This window comes from Anolis carolinensis, chromosome 6 (genome assembly GCF_035594765.1).
Source record: "Anolis carolinensis isolate JA03-04 chromosome 6, rAnoCar3.1.pri, whole genome shotgun sequence".
Taxonomy (NCBI): domain Eukaryota; kingdom Metazoa; phylum Chordata; class Lepidosauria; order Squamata; family Dactyloidae; genus Anolis; species Anolis carolinensis.
In genome coordinates this window covers 99,264,116-99,278,970 of record NC_085846.1, presented here as the reverse complement: position 1 = coordinate 99,278,970, position 14,855 = coordinate 99,264,116, and the positions used below count along the sequence as shown (strand labels likewise).

The 14,855-nt window shown below is 39.2% G+C and overlaps 1 protein-coding gene across 16 annotated transcripts in view; it reads right to left on the bottom strand.

Moving 5' to 3' along the window:
- kiaa1217 (KIAA1217 ortholog) overlaps window positions 1–14,855 on the bottom strand; it is a 387,178-nt gene that overhangs the window by 96,593 nt on the left and 275,730 nt on the right. For all 16 annotated transcript variants that reach the window (XM_016994285.2, XM_016994286.2, XM_062983745.1 and 13 more), the window contains one exon: window positions 9,831–10,026. In XM_016994285.2, the coding sequence (XP_016849774.2) occupies window positions 9,831–10,026 (196 nt within the window). The remainder of the gene's footprint in view (window positions 1–9,830; window positions 10,027–14,855) is intronic.

Here is a 14,855-nt window from a genome sequence, read left to right as displayed (position 1 = left end):
CTATGACATGCGAGTGTGGAGAAGAGCAAACCACAGACCACTTACTACAATTCAGTCTCAGCCCTGCCACATGCATAATAGAGGACCTTCTCACAGCGACACCAGAGGCATTCCAAGTGACCATCTTCTGGTCAAAGGAAATCTTATATAATGTCAAGTTTTTAACTTTGTGTGTTTTTAAAATAGATTATAACTGTATTTATATCAATTCACTTCTGACATGATTAAAAAATAATCACCATCAAGGTGGTATTAGATTAATTGATGATTTATTAATGCTATCGCATATTAACACAGCTCTCTCTGCATTCTCTTCTTCAGACAAAGAAGGCTTGTTTTTTTTTATTTAATCCTAAAATGCCTATGCTGCCTTTTTAAAGGAAAGTAATTCAAGAATTAACATTCTTTAAAGATGTGAATCCCATATGTCCTGGATTCCTCATGCACAGGGCAGATATTTCAACTGTATATGGGGGAAAACAAATGGAAACCAAATGAGGACATTTCAGGATCAAAAATTTCGAGGCAGCCAGAACTGACCAATAATCTGGCTGTCACATGCTGAATTTCACATGATAAATTCAGAAAATGGGTTTGAACCACAGTATCACAACTTGACGGAAAGGGAATAATGCAGAAAAAAGAGAATCACTCAAGAAGCATTAATGTTTAACGAGGCAATTCAGGACAATAATGATGGGTTGTTTGTAGCTGTGAAATGGTGTGAAACCTAAAGCCTTTGAACTCACTCCTAGCTAATAAATCACTGTCTATTGTTAAAACCTCCTATACTCCATGCACCTAATGCAACTGATGCTGTAGCAGGCAGGAGAAATGGGAACACTGTACAGATGTACATGTTCTGAGTTGTTTGCCAGGATTTAGCAAACCAGAGTGTCAAAACAAAAACACTTGGAGGATTTTTATTAACTATCGCAATCAGCGCATTGTACTTCCTGTCAGTCAGGGAAAGAGTCCTGCTAGTTAAACAAATATCACAATCTTCTTGTTAATGTCTATACATCAAAGAATTCACCTCCAACAAGCTATACAGCAGGGGTGAGGAATGTGTGGTTCCCTCCAGATGTTGTTAGACTGCAATTCCCCCAAATCTTCATCAGTGTATCACACTAGAGGGACACATGTTTCCCATCTTTGCTCTATAACATGCAGGAAAGAAATTCCAGAAGTCTTTAACAGATAATATGTCTTGCCAGTTCCTTGAAGTGCAACCCTACACCATTTAAATCAATGTGATTTCTCCCACTAACCTCAAAGGGCAATGGATAGAATTCCTGCAGTAGAGTTGTACAAATACATCTATATGTTAATCTTCTATATCTGATGCACTGTTATGTGAAGATCTAGTTTATTCTGAGTAAACATATATGGCAGTCAAGCTATGTATGTGTGCAATTTTGGACTCTCAAAAATATTATCACCTCAAGCAGTGGAGCCTCCAGTGGCCTAGGGGATAAAAGCCTCATGACTTGAAGGTTGGGGTACTGACCTGAAGGCTGCCAGGTTTGAATCCCACCCAGGGAGAGCGCGGATGAGCTCCCTCTATCAGCTCCAGCTCCATGAGGGGACATGAGAGAAGCCTCCCACAAGGATGGTAAAACATCAAAAACATCCGGGTGTCCCCTGGGCAACATCCTTGCAGACGGCCAATTCTCTCACTCCAGAAGCAACTCCGGTTGCTCCTGACACACACACACACACAAAACCCTCAAGCAGTGGACAACTAAACTGATGGGTGACAGCTCAGTTAAAGCTACTCGAAGCAGTAGTCCTAGGACTGGTGCTGGTCCTCAAGTCATTGTCCACCAGTCTCTGGTGAGTTTCTAGGAAATAAAGAAACAGTTGTAGTTCATGGGCACAAATATGTATCTGAGCACACTTCGAAAAAGGCTTGGGGGAATTGTAATCCAACAACATTGCTACACTGAGAAGCTATTCTACAATCCAACAACATCAGATACTCCAAGAAGTTTAGGTGCATTCAGGATTAGCCAGGTTTTGGGACGATGCCTCTCTCAATTGTTATCAGCCATTATGGCTATGTGGTAGGAATGGTGACAGGACCTGTATCTCTCCAAATGTTCTCAAATTCCAGCTCTCATCAGTTTGGCCCATCATCCATGGTTCTGGAGAACTGTAGATCATCAACATATGAACGGCCAAGCATTCCTTATCTCTGTTATACAGGTCCTCCATGTTACCTGAGAAAACCAATAAGAAAAGTCTGTAGACCTCCTGAGGACATCTAACTTGCTGTTGAAGAAAGCAAGATTCTGAACAAAGTAATGGATTTTTTTTCCAGCAGATGTTTTGATTCAGCAGAGCTCTCAGGAGTACATGTGCATGAAATTGCCACCTATTAAGGCACTGTTTGAATTTCCTGTCTTTTTGCAATCTCACTAATCCTCATTTAAGCACATTCAAGGATTCCTAATTATACTACCTTCACTATCCATCACTGTGGGAAAAACCATGATTCCAGGGACAGACCTCAGATTCAACCGCTTCTTAAATGGTAATAGGGGGCTTAAAATATGCCTCAGTGCCGCCACATCTGTTGAGACGAAGGGGAAATTGTACATTCATTGGTTCACTTGAACTGAAAAGCCACACTGGTTGGAATTATTATTATCATTTGCATTTAAAATTGCTGTTTTCTTTGTGTAGCATGTTAATAGAGACTGAAAAGTTAGCCTCATTAGTTCTGTATAACTACCCTGCCTCTTCTAGGCCCCAAGCTAGGGATGGAAAGAAAATGGATGAGAAAATTTTCTCATTGCTGATAAGAAAATGCAGAAAACTTCATACACTGCCTTTCTTACTTCCAAACCTAGATCAAAGTTATCTAGTAGGGAAATCACTGGTTATCCAGTGATTTTTGGACTAAAATCCTCCACGGTTCCTACCTACTAGTTCCTCAAATCTGTGTATTTAATGTGCATATTTTGAAATTATTCTAATTGTGCAAATAGTATTTGAACTGTTCCATTTTCATCTCTTATGTTCCAACCTTTTACAATATTTACAGTTACAAATGATTCGAGAGAACCGTATGGAATACACTGGGCCCTCCCTAACTCCTGACTCCGGATCTGCGGATTCAACCAAGGTTGAGGGGAAAACACAAGGCTAGACAGAAACACAAGGCTGAAGAAAGATTGAGGATCTGTGAAATGGCAGGAATTCAAGCATAGTGATTGACACAAATCCATGTCTCTTGCCATTTCACACTCAGGTCTGTAGCCAGAAAAAATGGGAAGGGGGGGTGAAACAATTTTTTAGCAAATCATGAAGAGTAGGTCTATAACACAAAATAATTTAAATTATATGATTCATTCTATTTATTTATTTATTTACAGAATTTCTACCCTGCCTTTCTCACCCGAAGGGACTCAAGGCAGCTCCTACATTTTTATATAGACTTAATTAAGTCAAACTTATATTTTAGTTCCCAAGTTCCAAGTGTAAAAAAACCTGAAAACAACTCTTAATTGGTAATTTAGTGGTTACAAAATAACACCACATTATCTGTTGGAAACACTTGAAAACCGTGTCAATACACTGTGACAGAAATCCAGCTTCACTGATAACTCAAGAGTTCAAGTCCAGTCAGTCTTTCTTGCTCCATTGTGCTTCCTATGCATGTTTTCAAACATTTCAGAGTTGATAACGACCTTTCATTTATAGATATTGACACTGACAATGTTGCAGAAATCTGAAGAAGTTTCTTTACATTTGGAAAAAACTGTCCATCACAGACAAGTTATGCTTCCATGCATTTGATGGTTTTCTGCAGGTGCAATCTTTTTTCCATTTTCTACACTACAAACCAAATTCTTCCATCAGTGTTTCAGCATCCTGAAGGCATTCACTGTAAAGTTCTGTGCACTTGTTTAAAATAGATTTTAAATGGCCACAATTGATAGGGAGGAACACTTACAGTTCCCGAACTACTTCCCTGTGCCTTGTAAACCTGTCTTGAAGCTGACTGTGGAAAAATTCCAGAAATGGGATGTACACATTTAGCCTATAGTATTCCATTGGTGCTGGTGAAGTTGCCTGCATGTTGCTTTTACAAGTCTGCCTTGAAAAGATGTGAAGAATCCTAACTTCTCCACCCATAGACTCCACCACTGACTTTGCTATATCAAAGATGTCCTGAAATTCTTTCACAGATTCTGTACGCATCTTCCTGTCAAAATGTCAATTATCTACTCTTTGTAATGTTTTGCTAAGCTGAAAGGATGATGACAGAAGATCGTTTAGGATATGTATGGTTATTAAAAATTCAGCATTCAGAACAGCTAAAAGAAGGTGTCCAGCTTGGGAAGAAGTCTCACTGTTGTATAGAGGACTCTTTTTTACTTCTTCAAGTGTTCTCACAACCACATTGTACAGTTCAACAAAACATAAAACTGCACCATGTCGCTCAGTCCAATAGCTTTCACAAAGCGGCAACAGGCTATTTGCTCTTAATTCAGGGAAACAATCTTTTATATTTTTCTTCAATAGTTCCAGTCTTATGGATGATGCTCTGAAGAAATTGCACACAGATTGTATTTTTCTTGGCAGTTTCTGACAGGTGGAATATTGCAAGCCTTTGCTAAGGCTACATTTAGTGAGTGAGCACTGCAGTGGATGTAGACAGCTATCAGAGATTTAGGTGATATAATTGCCTGTGCTCCACTAATAAGACCACTCATATTAGCAGCTCCATATAACCCTGTCCACGCAAGTATTGCAGGTTCAGCACAATTCAGCCCAGTTTAAATTCATGAGGGAACCAAGTTTTATTTTTAACCTGAAAATTTTGGGGGGTGGTTTTAACCCTTAACCCCCCTCCCCCCCCAGCTACAGGCATACTCCCACCTCTTTCCAATGTCATGTTTCTCTCCAACTTTGTTTGCTGCTAGAAGAGATCTTCAAGTAGCCCAGATATGCTATTTTTCATATCTTTTTTAATGGAAGAGAAATTATAGGGTTGACCAGAAAGTAGCAAAGCACTTTAGATATTCTTCGCAACATTACTCTAAAATTGCTCTTCTAATTAGTTCTTAAAAGTAACTAGAGAGCATTACTCATTACATCAATGAAGAAATTTTGCTTCTTTTAATTACATTACTTTTGAAATAATATCTTTAATACCCACAGGAGTAACTCATTACAGGTAACATGTTTAACTCACTGCATGCTCTGTTCAGTTCTGCATTGTCTATGAGAAAGGCAGCCCAGATTCCCTCTTTGAGAGGAACATAGTGACTCTGGTGTCTTTCTTTTCATCTATACTCAATCTCTGAATTTTTTCTGTTTATTTTGTTGGGCAAAGTGGATTAATCCCCATCATACACAAAAAGAGAAAGGCTGCCAGTGCGGCCATCCCTACCACAATCCGCCCTTCCCTGCATGCTCTTTTCCCAGAGTATGGAGGAAACTTAGATCATTGCCATTTTAAAACCTGGTAAAGATGCCTCCAATGCCAGGAGCTACCGAACAATCTCTCTCTTATGTCATCTATATAAAGCATATGAGAGGATGCTATTAAATCAATTAGGACCTGTAATCGAACCTAAGCTTATTGCACAACAAGCAGGTTCAGACCAGGGACAAACTGTACAGGTCAAATTCTTCATTTGACTGAGCATATTGAGGAAGGCTATGAGAAAGGCTGCATTACAGGAACAGTTTTTGTGGACCTTACGGCAGCCTATGACATGGTGCAACATAGAAAAATGCTGCATAAAGTCTACCATATCACCCAGGACTTTGACTTTACAAAAACTGTTCAGACCCTCCTGGAAAATCACAGCTTCTATGTGGAGTTTCAGTGCCGGAAAAGTAGATGGAGGAGGCAAAAGAATGGTCTACCCCAAGGCAGTGTTCTTGCACCAACCTTATTTAACATCTTCATGAACCCTCATGGGGTGCTGGAACCAAGCCCCAGTGTATACCAAGGGCCCATTGTATTCATATTCTTCCTCAAAGAATGGTCCAAACGTAAGTCACAAAACCTGGGGGGTGGGTGGGTGCTATGCAGTGAAAAAGTCTACCCTAGATAGCAAATTCCTCAAGATTACAGCTGAACTCAGAAAGAGCAACTACTTCTCAAGGGCTATGATCAATTCAAACCACATGTACAGCTGTTAATCAGGTGTGGTGAAGTAAAAACGAAGGCATTTCCCATTTCAGAAAAATCTGACATCTCATCTGTGCAGCTTTTCTTACTGTGAAATAACAAACCACCAAAATATGATCAAGAGGTTACATACTGAACAGATATCTCTGCCCCAAAACACTAACAAGGTGCAGTAGAGAAACACTGCCAGCTGGGATAAAAAGGAATCAGAAGGCAGCTCTAAGACTAGATAAGACTTTTTCCAGAGTAAAGACTTTTTATCTTTGGTAATCATTAACTGTCAACCTAAATACTAGATCTTGTCTGTTTTGAGAAGTGAAGCAGGTTAGTCTTTGGGTGGGATACCATCAATGAGTATCAGGTACTCTATATTTCAGAGCACGGGACTGTTGGAAACACCTCTGAGCATTCCTTGACTAAGAAACCTGACAAAATGCGTAAGTCACTTGAAGGCATGAAATGAGGGTGTGTTTCAGGAGAGGCAGTTCAACTTTTTTCTCAGCCAAACTAACAACAGTCCAAGGAATCTGAAAAGGTGGATGTTGCAAAACCTGCCTTGAGGATCCAAAACGGGTTCATTTAAATGCAGGTAACCTCCTATGAGCACACAATGGAAACCACTCTTGAAGCAATTCTTGCAGGTGGTGTAACATCTATGCATCAGAGCTCCTGTATTCGTAGGAGTTCTGTGAAGAGTAATAAGTTACAAGTAGCCTATCTACCTAGTTACTTTGTAGGTAATGAAAGTGCACCAAAGTTTCATTTTAAAAGCACAGTAGAGTCTCACTTATCCAAGCTAAAGGGGCCAGCAGAAGCTTGGATAAGTTAATATCTTGGATAATAAGGAGGGATTAAGGAAAAGCCTATTAAACATCAAATTAGGTTATGATTTTACAAATTAAGCACCAAAACATCATGTTATAAAACAAATTGGACAGAAAAGGTAGTTCAATACTCAGTAATGTTATGTTGTAATTACTGTATTTACGAATTTAGCACCAAAATATCACAATATATTGAAAACATTGACTACAAAATGGCTTGGATAATCCAGAAGCTTGGATAAGCGAGGCTTGAATAAGTGAGATTCTACTGTAACATGATATGCAAAGGTGAAGCTGCATTATTGATGCAAAAAATAACAGTTTTAGTTACTTTTCAATGTCATTTTAGAGGTATTTTAGCATTATATTTCTGCTATTCTCACTCATTCAAATAAATAATGATGGAAGGTAACAGAAAAACAACAAGCAGGACAACAGGTAATGTTATAAGTTATTTTTCAAAGACCACAAGTAACAGCAATGAGTTACTGTAACAAGTAAAAGGAATGTATTTTTTGTAAAAATAACTTCTCCGCTGTTTTATTTCTATACCATAAAATCTTTAGTAACATAAAATTAGTTTTCTCAATACTCATTTGAGATGTATTTATATTCAAAATTTACAGAATATATATATATATATATATATATATATATATATATACACACACACACACACACACACACACACACACACACACACACATATACTGATATGACTAAGATGGTTTGTACAAATTCATGCAGACATGCTTCTAAAGATATGTGGGATTGGCACTTTTCCCTTCCTCATTTGTCTCCCATTCTTCGTCTCCCTTGGCTTGAATAAGGCAGTTAAAATCGCCTTTAGATTTATACTGTTTTGTATTTTAATACAGAAAACCGATTATGGATCAGATATCAAAGCGTGCTTGATAAAAATGGCCTGGGATTGTTAACAGAATAAATACACTGCTATATTCAGTTTATTGAGCAGTTCTATGATTTATGGCTCCGTCGTGTTACTTTATGCTACCCTGCACTCCAGGAGATGGGATCCTGCAGAAGAGAAGTTATATTATTAAAATAACCCTTTGCCTTCCTCACCAGACTACATTCATTGCCTTATATAGCAACAGCCTCCTTCTCCTATTGGGAAGCATTTTCCAAAAAAGCAGCCTTGGATGACAGAATAGAAGGCATACTTATCAAATTTGTAGATGACTCCAAATTGGGAGGAATAGCTAATACCCCACAGGACAGGACCAGACTCCTAAATGAACTTAACATATTAGAGAGCTGGGTCAAAAGTAACAAAATGAATTTCAACAGGTCATTACACTTTGGCAATAAAAAATGAAATGTACAGATATAGGATGGGTGACACTTGGCTTGAAAACAGTTCACATGAAAGGTGTCTTAGTAAACCACAAGTTGAACATGAGCCAATAATATGATGCAGAAGCTAAAAAAGCCAATGTGATTCTAGGCTGCATCAACAGGAGTATGATATCAAGATAGAGGGAAGTCACAGCCATATTCTATTCTGCTTTAATCAGATCTCACCTGGAATAACACGTCCTGATCTGGGCACCACACTACTCTGCCTCAGAGTGTAGTGGAGTTTCCGTTGTAGGATTTAAAGAGGAGGCTGGATGGCCATCTGCCATGGGTGCTTTGATTGTGTGTTCCTGCATGGCAGGGGGGTTGAACTAGATGGTCCTTCTAAGTCTATTATTCTCTTTGTGCAGTTAATTACCAACAGAAATTCACTAAATGTTTTCCAAACTGGTGAAACATATGGCCAGAATAGCTACCCTGAGAAATTATTTGTGTGTCTAGGAAAGACAATAACATGGGAAATGTGGAGATATACCAAAAGTTGATATGGACAACAGAACAGTATATGGTCCAATTCATCAAATCAGATTCTTCATTTATGGAAAACTATCCTAGTTTTCATTTTTACAACTATTTCTGTTTTTAAAAACATCTAAATTGGGCATGGGCAAACTTATCCCTCCAGGTGTTTTGGATTTCAATTCCTACAATTCCTGGGATTTCTGGGAGTTGAAGTCCAAAATACCTGATGGGCTGATGTTTGCCCATGCCTGATCTAGGTTCTTTCTATTTTGAATATGTTAATTTGAGAATCTCTTAAATGGTAAATTCTTTTTAACTGTATGCATTTTTGTTGTGTGAATTTTAAAATGTGTGCATGATTTCATGCGCACTAAAAGCTACAGCAGCCTTCATAAATGAACACATCCATATCTACTCCAAGGGCCACACTGGGCCTCCAAGAAACCTTGGTGAAACTTGAGTGTTCCCAAACAAAATAAATTGACATTAGGATGTATTTTTTGCCTCCAAGTGGGTACCAATATTCCACCAAAGACTATTTACCACTTGTTTAATAATCATGTCAACAGGACATGATTTTCAGGCCAACTTCCAAGTCAATTCCTATTGGGATCCTTCTGGGCTTAAGAACTTGGGGGTGGGGGTCAAAAATAGGGTGCAAGCTTCCAAGAGTTTGTGAAGGTGACGAAAACACACAGGGTTTGAGGGCAACACCTTTCCCACCTCTAACACTAGCTAATACCAAGGTGGAGGCCTTCTTCAGTTCTGCAACTCAAGATCTCATCAGTGCAGACTCATGCATTTAAACTAAAATCCTTTTGCCTTCAGTGCAGTTGCCAACAATGTATTATTGATGCTGCATTCAATAGTAGTAATTGTATTTACACAATGTCTTAGCTTCAGGAAAAGTGTTCTGGTGGTTTCAGGGGTCTCACAACAATTACCCATCATTAAACATCTCCTGGGAAGCACTGCAAGATGTAAAGTTCATGAAAGTGTGTATGTCTTACCAAGGGATCGTTCCTTTGTCTGGTTTGTCGTCCTCACAACAGGGAGACTGGCTCTTGTGCGGCTTCCTCTTGAGAAAGGAGAAAGAGGCTCTCCTTCAGACATGATTTCGAGGGAGTCGGCAGATGCCTCTGACAGATATTCGGCCTGATCTCCCAAATTGGGCTGTGGGCTTTGAGACAGCTTGGGGCTCCTTGTCTGTGAAATAAAAATAAATAAATCATTAATAGAGAGCAAATATTTTCCTAGTAACATTAAGATCCTGCCTGAGGGGAGGCAAGGAAGAGAAGAAAAAAAGATGAAACAACAACCAAATTGCTGAATGTAGAAATATACCAGACCCTGGGAGCTCAAGGTGACTCCTCTGTATGTTATTTACAAAAGACTCTCCCAGGGTATTCCATTAAGATTTTTATTGCTGTAGAACCAGCCGCACAAAATTCATATCTAACAAATACCTGAGGCTAAGACATTATGGGTTAGACGGATGGCAATCCTATTCCCTGCTGCTGAGGCAACTATTAGCACTGTCTGTAACAATAACAGTGTATTAGCAGTAAATATATATTCATAAAACACACATGCAATGAATTAAAGCTTTGTCCACCAAAATCCCCACGAACCTGCCTTTAGAAGTTTATTGCACAAGGCAGGCAAAGTGGTATTGCATGACGCCATGTGCATTCCACTTCTGATCTGCCTCCTCCCTATGATTTCCCTGTCCTAGTTATTAACAGGAGAATCACTGGAAAGAGATAAACTATGAGGCAAGTTGCATATAGGTCACACAGTCCTGCAAATTTCCCCTCAATTTGGTGAGATGGGTCCCCTGTGCTGGCATGCTACACTACAATTTTAAAAAATTAAAATGCTGAAACATGTCCAGAGAAGGGCAACCAAAATTATCAAAGTTTTAGAAGTCAAGCTCTATGAGTAGCGGCTTGGAGAGCTGGGCATACTCAGCTCACCAAAAAGAAGGCTGAGAGGGGATATGATAGCCATGTTTGCATATTTGAAAGGAAGTGACATTGAGGAGGAGGCAAGCTTGTTTTCTGCTGTTCTGGAGACTAGGACACTGAGCAATTGATTCAAATTGCAGGAAAAGAGATTTAGGAAGAACTTTCTGATAATAAGAGACATCTGGCAGCGGAATATGCTGCTTCACAGGGTGGTAGAGTCTCCTTCTCTGGAGGTTTGTAAGCAAAGTTTGTAACCATTTGTTAGGAGGGCTGTGATTACATTTTCCTGTGGTCTCTTCCAACTCTAGGATTCTCCTTCACTTCTCCTCCCCCTTACTAGTCACAAATGGGCGGCTTTTGTATATTTTATATTTATATTCATCTTTTTAAAATTCTGGAATTGTGCTAAAAATAAAAAATAAGGGATAGTAGTAGTGTGGGAAGGTGGGGTTACGCAAGGGCACTATTTTTTTCTTCGTGTCAGGAGCGACTTGAGAAACTATAAGTCGTTTCTGGTGTGAGAGAATTGGCCATCTGCAAGGACATTGCTCAGGGGACACCTGGATATTTGATATTTTACTATCCTTGTGGGAGGCTTCTCTCATGTCCCCGCATGGAGCTGGAACTGACAGAGGGAGAACATCAGCACTCTCCCCGGGTTGGATTCAAACTGGCAACCTTCAGGTCAGCAACCCAGCCTTTAAGTCATCAGTCCTGCTGGCATAGGGGTTTAACCCACTGCGCTGTCGGGAGCTCCCAATTGCACTATTAAAGAGAAGTGAGGCATTGATCTACTATTAATGATAACACTACAGTATGGAAATAGTGGGTTTGCACAATAAAGTTGGTTGCTCTGTAAGTTATATGAAAGGACATTTCTCCACTCAGGCCCAATCTACACTGACCATTTAATGCAGTTTTAAAACAGTACTGAAGACAATGGCTTCATTATGCAGATGATTATATAGGAAATCCTGGAACCTGTTTGAAGCAGATCCTGATTATACAATCCATAGAACACTGATGCTTATTAAGAGTTTTCTTTCATGTGCTTTGTGAGTGTTTGTTGTCTGGACGCCACAATAAATGGTCAGTGTGTTAACGGAACCTCAAAGGAATTGGATAATTATTTTTTGGGGGGCTGGTACTAATTTGCCTAGATTTCACACAAGTGTTTTCAAAACAGCATATACTGATTTTTCCCTCCATCATCACTTCATCATCACAACATTCCTATGAGAGACATTAGGCAGAGAGACAGTGACTGTTCCAAGGTCATTCAATGAGCTTTAACTTCACATGGAAATTTTGGACTTTGGTCTCATTGATGGTTTTAGATCAGACTGAGCCTCAGGACTCTTCGCTTTCCCTTTCATTAACCTCAATCTCCCCAAAACAATGTTTTCTTTTCAGCTTCAAGCATAATTTTAAAAGCCTGTCCTTGATTCCAATTTCCTCCCCTCTTTGACTTACTGCAGGCTGTATCTCATGCCTGCTAATAGTTGGTAGTAGAAGTAAACAAACCATAATTCTGCATTCTAATTTTGTTCACTTTTACACTGAATGCATGAGGAGCATGACCTCCTTTTAAACAAAAGTTGTACTTCTGGGAGGTTTCTGGGAGAATGATTCTCCTTTAAAATGAGGCATGAATTCTTAGTAGTTGTTTCACATTGAAAATGAACATGAGTTTATATTCAAACCATCACCATGCCATTGAATTTTGGCAGCAATCTACTGATTGTTGCCGCAATGGGGAATGGCAAAAATAGGCATATGAGGGGCGGCATTCAATCCATAGGGAGATGCTGCTCGCCTTTGCTTTAAGAGGGAGGCGGAAAGTATTTTAGGAAGCAGAGGAGGTGGATGGGGTTTTATCTCTTAAACCTCTAAATGGCTTGAAAAATATAAGAAAACATAAGGAAATTATTGCATTTCTCCTTGCCATAGCAAGAATGGGAATCTTGTAAACAGACTGACTCAGAGCAAATGGTTAAACAGAATTTGAACAATGGCCCTATCAAACAAACAACCCAACAAATTAAAATATATGAAAGGAGAGGAGCATATGGATGGTTGCGAACATATTTGTTCTTTTTTTATCTTATTTATAAATAAAGAGCAGTTTTATGTTCTTTATTTATAACATCATTTAAATTTTAGGGAGATGTTTTAATTGCCCCAATGTTAAAAAAGACAAAAAAAAAATATTACAACCTGCCTTCATGTTTTCCTTACCGAAGGAAAGCCTATGAAATTCATGGGTTTGCCATAAGTTGATAGCCGGCTTGAAGATACACACAAAGACATAGTCAAAAAGATATAAGAGGAAGTAAATATAATATGTGAAACTCTGAAGACTTGCTGCTTGTGTGATATTATACAGCAGTGTTTCTCAACCTGGGGATTGGGACCACTGGGGTGTTCGCAAGGGGAGGGGGGTCAGAAGGGTCGCCAAAGATCATCACAAAACACATATTTCTGATGGTCTTCTCTCTGCCTGTCATGGGAGTTCTCTGTGGGAGGTTTGGCCCAATTCTATCGTTGATGTGGTTCAGGGGGCTCTTTGATTGTAGGTGAACTATAAATCCCAGCAGCTACAACTCCCAAATGTCAAGGTCTATTTTCCCCAAACCCCACCAGTGTTCACATTTGGGCATATTGAGTATTTGTGCATGTTTGGTACAGATCCATCAATGTTTGAGTCCACCATGCTCTCTGGATGTAGGTGAACAACAACTCCAAAACCCAAGTTCAATGCCCACCAAACCCTTTCAGTATTTCCTGTTGTTCATGGGAGTTCTGTGTGCCAAGTTTGGCTCAGTTCCATCGTTGGTGGAGTTCAGAATGCTCTTTGATTGTAGGTGAACTATAAATCACAGCAACTACAACCCCCAAATGACAAAATCAACCCCCCCCCCCAACCCTACCAGCATTGGACATATTGGGTATTTGTGAAAAATTTGGTCCAGCGAATGAAAATACATCCTGTATATCGGATATTTACATTACGATTCATAACAGTAGCAAAATGACAGTTATGAAGTAGCAATGAAAATAATGTTATGGTTGGGGGTCACCACAACTTGAGGAACTGTATTAAGGGGTCGCAGCATTAGGAAGGTTGAGAACCACTGTTATACAGTATATATATATTCATGCTTCCTGAGTCTAATTTCTTGTTCTCTTTCTTACTTATAAAGAATATTTATAGAATCATATGTATACTGTTTTGACTATGAACTGAATTTTGTTTTGGCCACTACTGTTTTAAAAAAAAAAAAAAAAACCGAATTCATTCTTTGCTTTGATGTTTAGAAATAACATAGTTCCTACCAAGCCCTAAAAACACACAGATTTGTGTTTGGGTCACTGCAGAATCAACCCAAAGAGAGGCTCTTCTGTAAGGGACTGTCAGATGAAGGGGTGTGGAGTCCGGGGTCATGTCAGTAGCTGGCACAAAGAAACTTGGCAACGGTGGGAGCTGCAGGGAGCCCAGGAGTCATGCAGGAATTTTAGGGCTTGGTAGGAAGGGCAACGGCTTCTGCTGAGGTTCACAGCAAGATTCAAAGGCCTGTTCTTGGCTAGATGCACAGATTCCAAGCTGGAAAGGTTTCATTGCAAACTTATTTTGTTTTTCTTTTTGGGTAACTCATAATAGCCACAGATATAAATACTGCAAAGAAAAAAAATCGCATGTGGGTGGAAAAATAAAGAAGCAAGAGAGATTGCTTTTCTTATATAGGGTGGATTTGGGGGCAAGAGGTCTTAAAGCTGCAAACAGTATAGAGTTGTCGTCTGTGGTCCCAAACTATTCAGAATCCTTGGACAACCGGGAAAGCAAGTTCTGTGAGGATCAAATTGATCTATGTATCTGATTGATTTTATTCACTTTACAACCTGCATTTGTCTCAAGAATGCATGTGTTGCATTAATAATGTATGCCAGTATACTTACAGTAAAAAATCAAAGGATGAAAGAAGATCAAAGTTTAAAACAGTATTAAAGGCACAATTTAAAGCAAATTAAAGAGACATGATGAGAAGTTGAAAGAGCTCTGTATCTTTA